Source organism: Diabrotica undecimpunctata, chromosome 3 (genome assembly GCF_040954645.1).
Source record: "Diabrotica undecimpunctata isolate CICGRU chromosome 3, icDiaUnde3, whole genome shotgun sequence".
In the NCBI taxonomy this organism is placed as follows: Eukaryota; Metazoa; Arthropoda; class Insecta; order Coleoptera; family Chrysomelidae; genus Diabrotica; species Diabrotica undecimpunctata.
Window position 1 is genome coordinate 147,010,228 of NC_092805.1, and position 12,514 is coordinate 147,022,741.

Here is a 12,514-nt window from a genome sequence, read left to right on the forward strand (position 1 = left end):
AAACCGTATTCTTTTCCGTTGTCGTTTGTAAAAATAGCCTGGTCGACTTCGGGAATTCTTAGCTTCTTCTGTCCTTCTGCCTCCGAGACTGCTAGAATAGCCTGGTTTTAAGGGACTACCGGAGACTGAGGGTCTTGCAGTTTCTTCGTTTCTCATTTTACGGGAATTCCTGGCCATTTCTCTACCACGCTGATCTGTTATTTATATATAAGTTATTTTACAAGAATGATAGGTTGAGACATGGTACCCCCTTTGTTAAAGGGAGTGAGAGTGAACCAAAGTTCGCGTCCCTGAAGTAGACCTAAGCGTGCGTTTATAACGAGGCGCCGACCCTCGCTCGGGCCATGGGATGGTATCATTTAATCGATTTTCGGTAAAATAAATGCATTACTTTAAATGCGAGCGTTCGCCGTCAGTGCTACGCTCTAGGCGAGAAGACGGTGCGATGGTCTCCGTTATGAACGCACCCTAACTTTACCGGGGTAGTAAAGTGTAGCTACCCGCTACCTATTTCCTTTATCAAGCGATAAAATTTATGCCATATTAGCACCCTACCAATAAACTATAAGCTCATACAGCTTACAGAATAGCATTTAATAGTATATATCAATAAAATGTTACCAACCTCATATACACGACAATATTCTTATTACACAATTGTTTGTTGAGGTATTTTTTAATATTTTGTAGAAAATTAACTAAAAGGTAATTTAATTTTGGTTATTTTTTGCATAGAAATTAAAATTTCAAATAAAAAATGTATGTTATTAATTCTAGTGTATTCCCAACTAGATACCAATATTTATTTAATTAAAATTTATACTAAGTATAGCAATATTAAAACTTTCAGATCTACAAGTAACCTACGGCTAAATTCCTCGCATTCTCAACTTCCATACGTCAATGGAGGAAATGGAACAGGACCAGTATCAACTGATCGCAGAGACCAAAGTACTCAAACACCTGAAAATATTAGTAAGGAAACAAGAAACTGCAAATTGAGATCACTTAAATTGCAGCTGAATCATACTACATCTAATTTAACTAATTTTCGGTAAGTTTTTTCTTATTATTTTCATATTTTTTTTTATATTTGCTATATATACGATAATTATCATAACTTTTATTATGTTAAATTTTATAAGTAGAACTTGTTAGTGATATTACAAAATTTTATGAACCTTTCTTGTTTGATGACTTCAATCTAAGAACCAAACGAGAAAATCCGACATTATTGAAAATATTTAATTGTCTGCGGTGCATTCTCATAGCAAAACAGAATCAAACTAGTTTTGCATTAGTAACAAAATTAGCAAACCTTCATTTGTACGATTTTGATTCAACTGGTTTTCATACGCGAGTTTTTGTCTCTGCCCAAATCCATAGACCTCTTTCGAGCTGTGGGATATGGAAATTGGTGATATACATTCTCAGGTGTATATGTCTTACTGTTTTTGTACTCGCCATTATGGTTTTAAAAGTGGGTTTTCTTAGCCAAATTCTTCCAATTCAGTAATTATTAGATTACTGAAGTCTTTTTACTTAATTACTTAAGTTAGATTACTTAATAATTACTGAATTTTTGTAATTATTTTTATTTTATTAATGGTAATTTTATTTGCTGTCGATAATCTTTTTAAATACATTATTTTTTAAAAGGTAAATTTTAATTTTATTTTTTTAACAGTTTTACGAACAATATTAAAAATTTTATGTTTTAATAAACTTATTTTTGTTTGCTTTTAAATCTAATATATTTACTAGCTTTATATATAAACGTTTAATTTAAAAACTAAAATGTGATAGCATGCGAATGCACTTTTTCATTCGGTTTAATACGAATATAATATGAGTTTCTATTACGTTGATATGTTGATGTAAGTGTACGTTTTGCAGCTAAACAAACGTTCTGCAGTTCAAAAGCTTTTTTGTTTGAAATCTGTTTCGAGATTAAAAATTTGTCCAGGTTACAAGGTTACGCAAAAATGGTTGCTTTTATAACAAATATGTACATTATTTATATATACAAGGTGGTCCAGAATTATGTACATTAATTTCTAGAGCTCATAGTACGTCCAAAAATAAGGGTACTTCTTTATGTACACTTTTTTATAAAACTGAATAATAAGGGAGATACAACCCTTTAAAGGGGTGAATTGAAATTCTTATTTTTTTAAATATCTTCCAAACGGTTTTGAATACGGAGTTCATATTTTGGGAGTGATTATAAGACATTAGGATAATTAATTTCATGTCACCACCTACTACCTCCTATATTAATACAGGGTAGTTTTGGAGGGTAAGTGGGGGTTATTGCGTCACATGTTTTTTTAATTTTTACATATTTTAAAAAAATATTTTAAAAATTGTTTCCTTAGACTTTTCTACGCAAAAATAGGTGCTCTTGTAATATTGCGATAGATATCACCGATAAAATATATATTTTATTGTAATCGTTACATTTCTTAATATTCATCAAGTATGCTTTGGAATTGACACTTGTGTTAGCAATAATATTACAAATTAATGGAAAACTTAATTAATACTTAACATTTAATTAATGGCGAAAATAATATTTCACAACAACTGTTCAAAATGTCCTCCATTTTGTTGAATACATAATCTAATTCGTTTATTTAGCGAACGCATTAATCCATTTAATGTTACTGGATCGTTTTGTAAATCGGTAAATACTTGTTCAATTTTGTCTCTTAACTTATTTACTGTATTAATTGGAGTGTTATACACTTTTGATTTCAAATAACTCCATAATGTAAAGTCCATTGGATTAAGATTACAACTACGAGCAGGCCAATGAATCGGTGCATCCGCACCCCGGCCTATCCACATATCAGAGAAATGTTCATGTAACCACCTTCTACAAATTCTTGTGTAATGTGGTGTAGCACCATCATGCATGAAACACATGTTTCTTCGTATTTGTAATGGAATATCTTTCAAAATATCATGTACAATATTGTCTAGAAAATTTTAATACATGTTACCATTTAAATTTCCGGGAAAGATGTGGTATCCTATGAAACTATTTCCTAAAGTAGCTGCCCAAACGTTTATCTTGAACGTGTGTTGGAAGTGAGTTTCCATTGTAGCCCTTGGATTTACTTCAGCCCATAAGTGCATATTTCTAGAATTGAACATACCTTGTCTTGTAAATATGGCCTCGTCTGTAAACAGAATGTTGCTTAAAAAATTTGGTGCAGTTTGAACTTTATTTTGCAATACTTCACAAAAATCAACTCTAAGTGGCATATCGTCAGGTAACAATTCCTGCACTTGTCGATAGTGGTAAGGATGTAATTGCTCTTCATGCAGAACTCTTAAAACACTTTAATGGGAAATATTCGTTCTTAATCCTAACCTGCGTGTACTTATTGTGGGGTCATTTATTACAGCATCCAATATTTACTGTTCAACGCGAACATTTCTTGCTTCTTTACGACGACCAGCATCTGTATTCCTTCTTTGAAGACAACCGGTTTCTCTCAGTCGTCGTTCAGTACTTACAAAAGTCCTGGCATTGGGAATATTTCTGTTATACTTTTCTCTGTAGCGTCTTACAGCGGCAGCGGCATTTTTCGAACATTCCCCTAATACTAAAAGTATGTCTGTCATCTCAGAATTTGAATAGTGTGCCATATGGCGGGCAAACAAATTTAAAAATATAGCAAAAGAGACGTGGTAAACAAATTTCACTGTCGAGTACAATAAAAGTGTAGATAAAATAATTTAATTGTTATTAAACGTCACTGACAATTCATAGACTACTTGAGATTAAAGTGTTGTTGCTAACACAAGTGTCAATTGTAAAGCATACTTGATGAATATTAAGAAATGTAACGATTACAATAAAATACATGTATACCTTCGAGTTTAAATAAATCGAAAACGGTGATATCTATCGAAATATTACAAGAGCACCTTTTTTGCGTAGAAAAGTCTAAGAAAACAATTTTTAAAATATTTTTTTAAAATATGTAAAAATTAAAAAACATGTGACGCAATAACCCCCACTTACCCTCCAAAACTACCCTGTATTAATATAGGATGTGGTAGGTGGTGACCTGAAATTAATTATCCTAATGTCTTATAATCACTCCCAAAATATGAACTCCGTATTCAAAACTGTTTGGAAGATATTTGAAAAAATAAGAATTTCAATTCACCCCTTTAAAGGATTGTATCTCCCTTATTATTCAGTTTTATAAAAAAGTGTACATAAAGAAGTACCCTTATTTTTGGACGTACTATGAGCTCTAGAAATTAATGTACATAATTCTGGACCACCTTGTATATATAAATAATGTACATATTTGTTATAAAAGCAACCATTTTTGCGTAACCTTGTAACCTGGACAAATTTTTAATCTCGAAACACATAAAGCATAAACATATAAAGTAGTTAGGTATTATTGACTGACACGTTATGTAAAATAAAGTTTTATTTTGAGGTTGCAGTCATTAATAGGGCAGGAAAGTGAAACTCTAAGTTCTTATATCAAGCTTTCGCAAAATTTATTTGCTTCTTCAGGATATGCTAAAATATGGTATTAGTAAATACAATGAAATTAGAATTAAATAACATTGTATAAAACTATTATAAAAACTTACAACATGAGGTTAATCCATTAAATTTTTAATTTGACAAAACATTAAAGCTTAAAGCTTATTAAAATTATACATTTATGTAGGTACAATATTTTTATTTTATTTTATTTTATTTAAATATTGTACTATTGACTAAATTCACTATTGACTAGTGATTGTTGAATTACGCACGAACAACCGAGTAGTTCCAAGAGATGACACCAAAATTCTGATGTTGTTTCTAAAAATAAAAACCGCAAAAGAGACGGACAATATTAACGTCAGACGAAAAGATGATACGAAACATTTATGAAGGAAATTTCGGCAAAAAAATAGCATCAAATATTAGCTAAGCGGTTGACATTTGTAGCAGTTTATTAAAATTATCTATTAGTTGTATTTATCGTATGCTTAAAAATACGTCGAAAAATTCATTCATTTTATTTCCGGAGTGAAATTCAAAAAATTTCTCAAGACTTCAAAAACAATTACTTCTTACCCAAGATATTTCGTAGAGTATTTATCAAGACTATGCGCGAAATGAACTTTTGATATTTTATTAATCATACAGGAAGTGATACAGGGTTCCTTGGTGATGGATTGCTCCAATGTAAGTCAAGAAACAAACAGAAGATTATCATAAAGAAACAACTTTCGCAGTATTTGAGCGGTAGTTTACGAGAATCCTAACAAAATTGAAACTGGGTCTGTGGATATTATTAACAACGCGCTTTATCATACTCGCAGACCAAAACAATTACAAACGACGGCATGACGGAAAGAAAGAATTCGAGAATTCTTAACAGAAAAAGGGACTGCATACAGAAAATCTTCTTTCTCTACTTCTTCTTCCTCTTTATAAGATTCTGCTTGTTCATTGGTGGATTAATATCTCTATCAAAGGTTGTCAATCCATCTTTTGCGCGGTCGCCCGATACTTCTTCTGCCGATTGGTGACTTATCTCTTGCTATTTTGGCACTGCGTTCGGCTCGCGGAGATAAGAATACGACCGAGGCCAGAAAGCCCTGCCTGTCGTAAGAGGCGACTAATGGGTAGGAATCGAGAGGTAGAGAGCCGTCGCTTGAGGTGTCGGGTCTGTAGAAACGCAATCGAGGCGCTTAGGCGTCGCGGTCACCGGTCTACACTCCTAGTATCCGAGACGAGACTCTCGTGGGACCACTCTACTCTCATTCTAAGAGAACCAGGTGAGGTTGAACGAGCTGAGCCCAAACGCACCTATTCTGGCCTTACACCACCATTAGGGGCGCCGGTGTCTCGGCACGTACCATTCCGGAGATTTAAGAGTGGTAGAGGAGAGATCCTCGGCGGCGACCTGTCTACATGCGAGGTGGAAATTCCTCTGCCTGTGTCGCCTGTCCGCCCGTGGGAGGGACTAACGGATGGGCGGCGTAATCGCAACACAGGTACTATGAGGAGGGTGGAGCCCCGCGATGCTTTATGCATCGCGCCACCCTCATTTTGGTGTCGGACTCGTAGGGTTAGTGGAAATGCTTGCGGTCGTATGTCAAAAAGCCAGGTAGACCAGGGTCCTGCCAATTTTATAATTGGAGGGGCACGAACTATAGCCATGCTATTTTGACGGCACGGATCTCCTCCATTCTGCTTATGTGGTAACTCTATTGTTGAGGTCTTAAGTGAAAGGAGAAGTAGCGCGCAATTACAAAACGGTCAAATTAAAGAATTTCTGATTTAAGCAATCCTCCATGTAACTCCAGAGAATTAGGATAAATGTGTAGGCCATATAGTTAAAGAAGAACATTGTATGTGGGAACATGACACTCATATGTTTTAATAGAGCCAATTATAATCATACCAGGTGAAGATGATGACAGCGATAACAGCACTGCAACTTCAGATTCAGACAGCAAATAATATTTTTTAATAGTTTAGTAAACTCCATTCGCTTAGCTCGGGCATATTTTGACAGATTCATTGTCGGAAACCTTTAACACAACAATTCCTATTTCTCAGTATTAATAGCTCAAGTATACTACTATTACAGACTTCTTTCTTTAAAAAAAGAAGAATTATTCTAAATAGTGGAAGTGCATACTAACCCCATAACAGTTTGGGTAGTATATATTTAAAAGATACATTTTAGTTGTTATAATTTAACATAACTATTTATTACATATGGTGCAAATAAATAAATATTGATTGTCGGTAATGTGTAAAGTTCTATTTTATATACTATTTAATTTGTTTACTATTAATATTGGCTATAAATACGTGTGCTTGGTTGTATAGTAATTTCCAGCCACTTCGAGTATGTCAAAAAGTAACTAACTTCGCAAAAAAATAATTACTAATTCACTAGACAGTTCGGACTGGAGATAGCGAACCGAGTTTAAGTGTGTAGTGTTTAGAATTAGAATAGTACAATTTTTGTTATAATAAAAATTATTTTTATAGGATTTTTGTTAATTTTATTTAATGGGACAATATGGCTCTTGGCGAACACCAATTTCAAAAAAGTAACTCGCCAAAAGACATGCCTTTAGGGTGGTGGGAAATTGTCTAAAAATTTGTTAAAAAAAAATAATTTTTTCACTCTTTAAGGACGGGTTACGTCAATAGACGTTTTAGAGTTACTTTTAAAACGCCGGGTGGCATCAATAAGCTTTCTGCAAATTAACTTGTTTTTTTTAATTCTTACTTTCATATGGCAGTTCCGACAAGCTTCACCCTACATTAAAATTATTATTTATTTATTATTAAAACTTACAAACACCACCTAGGTAGTAATTACATGTAACTAGCGGACCAACTCGACATCCAGTTTTGATGTAACTTTTGCTGATATTTAAGAGGGGCGGAGTCTAACGATCCATCGTTTCCGTCGCCTGGTGTAAATGTTCCAAAAATCCTAAAAATAAAGTGTATCGACGCCAATTTTTTTAAATTGAAAATCGATACAGTAGCTTTTTAGGATTTTCTGGAAGATTTACATTAGGAAACGGAAACAATATGATTGTTAGACTCCGCCCCTCTTAAATAAAAAAACGGAAGTAAAACTGGAAGTAACTTTTTTTTGCATATTTTAGATTGTAAAATGCCACGTTTAAGAAAAAGAAGTCGGTTTGAGAACTCTAACTAACTAACTAACTAAATTTATATTTAAATATTATTTAAATTTAAAAAATACAGAAAACAGTATGATGCTCCGCGCTAGTCTACACTACCGCCTACTGTTCCACTTTTTTGAGAATACGCCACAATTTTACTTTATAGTAAGTTTATTTTTTATTTATTTATTTAAAATAAACCTAATTTAAAGTAAAATTGTGGCTTATTCCCAACAAAATTAATAATATATATTTAACTAATAAATTAAAAACAAAGTAAAGCTTACCTCATTATTTAATTCTTCAAGTATTAAACGTAGTCTAAATCTCTAAATATCAATCACAACACCTCACACACGCTGCACTTGTTGGAAACAGAATACTTTCTAACTAAACATAAAAATAAAAAAATACCAACTCATCAGATAGTGTAAAACAGACCCCATAAATTAAAATCGGAGACAGGAGGATCCCGAATTTTGAGTGGTCATTATCGGTATTCCTTAAGTGGAAACACTTGTTGGTGCATTCCAGCATTCGAGAATTGACGCGTTGTTGCATTGTGTATAATATTGAATTCCTATACTTTACTATAGGAAAAATTCATTTTATGGCCGCCATTTTTAAACAGGTTCGGATTTTTTTAATTTTAAACCTTAGGGGGAATCTACTCAACAATCTGTTTAATTATTCGAAAAAATTATTCTCCTATCTATCACCGTTTAGGAGGAGTATTGCGCACAAGAAAGGGGCTTAGCCTTTTAGTATATAAGAAGTGCTCATTACTTATTATAACAATATATATGTAGTTTATTAAAATTTTAAAATTATTTGAGTCTGGCTATTATTATCTATCCACAACATTTCTGAATATCCCTTACACTACAGTTAAAGAGGTCTGTATCACAGATTTTTATTAACACATTACACTGATATTGCATATTATGGACTACAAGAAAATAGGTCACTACTGTTCACTCTTATATTGACCTTTGGTACATGAAACTTAATAAAGCTGATCAAACCACATGTTTTATATTTAATATTGTTAATAATATTATAAATAAACACAATAGAATGCATATTTCTTCTTTATTCCAATGACCGCAAGTCGAATAATTGAAGCACTTGTTTTGATGGCGTAAGGTAAGGATTCACACAATATTCACATAAAGGTAAGTAAGGGTTACTAGTTATACATAACCCAGGCAAGAAACCATGTTGTTCTGGAGCAATTTTTTTTGCAAAATGTTTCATTATATTCATTTATTTATTAAATTCTATTATACCTAGACTTACTAGACTAACACTTTTAAAAATCACAACAAACAAAGAAATAAAACGAAAACTGAAGTTAATATTACTGCTTACTTTTGAGAGCTGCTAAAAATCAATAATTTGTTTTCAAACCAAAAAAGATCATACATTTTTGACCACACGTTAAAACATTGTATATCTTAACTTTAGTAAACTTTAAAAGTTTCCTGAAAGATATCATAAAAAGTTCGAAACTTTGATGACACAGCATACTATCAATATTAAAAAAAAAACGAGATTTGCTTAAGTGCTAAAAATAAATAAGTTAATGGGACTTACTCCTGAGCGCGATATATATCCCTATATAGTGCTAAGATGACTTTTAGTTCTAAATCTCACGAAGTTAAATGTTTTAATATTGGGTACTTTAAAATTTGAGAGAACTGATCTTTTTACGTCAGTGATTTTTATTAAAAGAAGGCTTTTAGTAGAGGTTTTCGCCGAATACAAAAACTGCATGCGACATTTCCTAAGATAATAAATGCAGAGACGTAGCACTTTTAAAAAAGAATGAGGAGCAAGAAATACTTCGACTGGAATGTTTAGTTTAAGATATATATTTTAGTATTTTATTTTGAGATAATTTGATTTAATAATGAAATAATAATAGACGTTATCTAAAAAAATGTTTTACAATATTAGTAGTTTTTTTTTAAATATCTACACTTGTTAACATTATAATATTTTACATTTAAAAAATAAAAGTAGAAAAAATATTTTTTAATTGATCATATTAGCTTAAGTTATAAAAAATGCGGATATAATTATAGTAAGTAAGCCATAATTATCTTCGAATCTCCTGGTACCTGGGAAAACTTATGTCCTATAGTAGAAGTCACAGTTAGAATGTAGTGTTGGTCTTCTGGCGCGCAGCGATGCCGCTTATGTCGGCACGGTGGTAGATGTGTGGTAGTTTGATGATAGACTGAAAAATCAGGACCGTACGCCCTTCGTTTTAGAAATCTTTACTCATGAATTTAACCGAGTTAAATAAGAGAATAAACAAAAAAAAACAAAAATTGTTTCTATAAAAAATGTCTGTATACATAAATAGTTTAGTCTATACAATAAATCTGAGATATTTCTCGTTAATTAATACTCATCGTAATCCATATCTAAATTGTCCTCATCCTCTGAATAATTTCCTATATTAATTAGCACAGTTTCAATATCTTCCTACAAATTGTCCACAGTAAATATTTTTTCTTTTACTTTCTTGGCGTGGTTCACAGAATTATGCCAGTGCTCTTTAAAAACGCGTTTTACACATACCTTTTTACTTGAATAAACACCATCTCAATCGGGTTTAGCTCGCAATGGTAAGGCGACAGTCTCAAAATCTTAACGCCCTATTTTTCCGCAATTGTTTCGATTTTGTACTTGTCGCTCTCGTCTCTAAATGCGGCCGCAGTATCCAGTAATTCACTTTTTAGGTAATTGTCCTTGAAGAGAATGTTCTTTTCGATTAGCTAATCCTTGATTTGCCTTTTGTTACACAATTTTTTCGGAAAATAAAATTTGCGGGAGCGGTATGACGCGTTATTCAAAGCGAAAACTTTTCCTTTGCCTTTCGGCAATTTTGAAAGTAACGTCTTCTCAAACCATTCTTCATATAGATCCCTGTCCATTTCTTCGTGGTAATCAGCGGTTCCCTTCTTGGTCAAGTTAATTTCGCGCATGCCACAAAACTTGTTTCGCTTTCAGCATAAAGAAGAACAAACCAAAAACCACTTTAGATTGGAGCTTTCAGTCCAGTAGAGAGAGTATTTATTCATTATTTACGTTTTGATTATTATCTTGTATTTATGTTTAATTACTTTATTTTGAATATGATTATATTTCGTTATAATTGATTTAACAAAAAAACAAAAATTTCTCTTCGGCAGCGAATCAAACTTCAGTCATTCATGTGAAAAGTAAATAAAAAGACGTGATGATAGCCACGGTTTAAGTAACGTCTGTCCAAAGGAGTATATATAACTGTAAAAATAAAATTGTTACTTTTACTATTGTTATTCTCATCAAGGCTTTTAAGTATTTAGGGTCAATGATTAGCCGAGATGGTACTAGTATGAAAGATATGGAAATGAAAATAGCACGGGGAAAACAAGCCACAAGAGCACTTCATGGAGTGATATGGAACAACACTCTAACCAAAGAAAACCAAAAGAGGATCTTTCAAAGCATAGTGATGAATATTACCCTATATGGAGCGGAAGTATGGCCAATGACAACAACAATACGAAATAAAATAAGAACAGGACAATAAGAATAGTGAACTGGACTTTATGAGAAGATGTCTACAAATCACAGGAGCGGATAGAATAAGAACGGAGGAAATATGGAATAGAATGGAAGAAAAATGCTCAATTACAAAAAAGTTGGAAAACAGAGCCCTGCAGTGGTATGGGCATGTACAAACGATGCCAGAGCATAGGTGGCCGAAAAGAATATTAAACTGGGACCCGCTGGGAAGAAGACGGAGAAGAAGACCTGCTACAAGATGGAAAACATACATCGGAAATGCTATGATAGATAGAGACCTCAGAGAAGGTGACTGGGAGAATAGAGTGCTGTAAAGGACGAAAACGGCGAACTCATAATGGGAAAAGCCGAAGAAGAAGAAGACTATTCTCATTACACTTTTATCATCTTTTTTTTTCACCCAGTTGCTCTCTAGTTGTTATAAAAAAGTTATAAAAAATAAAATGACGTTTGTTAAACGTTATTTTATTTTTATAATAGTGTATACGTATATATTGTGCACATTAATGTATACTGGAAGGTTACTGCACAGGTCTCGATATTTCGCGTCAAGCTTAATATTATCTCGGACCCGTGCAAAAACTTCATACCGAGCGCTAAAAAGTATTCACTTCAAAAATCAAAAATATGATTTTACTTGTTAACATTTTATATATCTATTTATTAGAGGGCACAGTGCAGAATCTGTATGTTTGGTTCGTGTGTTAACTGAATTAAACACTCTCGTCCTGCTTTTGTATCTCTTTAGTCTCTTCGTTTAAAATAATAATTATTTAAGTGGTGTAAATAGACAAATGAAAAATATTCTTTTTATAAATTCTTGTAATTATTTAAACACTATATTTTTTAAAAGTTCTTTTACACAAAGCTTTTATAATATAAACCCAAACTGTTTCAAAATTCTCCACAGAATTGTTAATAAAATCTTAATATAATTATTTCCTTAAATTTTTAAACACGTAACCTTTTGTAATTGGTCCAACCGCAACGGTTAAATGGGAATAAGCAACAATTAAAAGTTAGAGTACGTTTGTTGACGTTTCAAATTCCACTTCGGATTCCCAAAGTGGAAATTGAAACAACAATAAACGTACTTTAACCTTTAATTGTGGCTTATTCGCATTTAAATAATAATTTATTTTTAAAATTTCATTTAAATAGTATTAGTTTTAAAGTTAGACACATGTAGGTGTGTGGGGTTTTTTATCCAGCTGTTTATTCGATATCGAATTTGGTCCAC

General features: G+C 32.4%; 1 protein-coding gene across 1 annotated transcript in view; it reads left to right on the top strand.

Moving 5' to 3' along the window:
• The window catches only part of 5-HT2A (5-hydroxytryptamine receptor 2A), a 449,669-nt gene that overhangs the window by 387,365 nt on the left and 49,790 nt on the right, over nt 1-12,514 (top strand). The window contains exon 6 of the mRNA XM_072524904.1: nt 851-1,054. Coding sequence (XP_072381005.1) covers nt 851-1,054 — 204 coding nt within the window. The remainder of the gene's footprint in view (nt 1-850; nt 1,055-12,514) is intronic.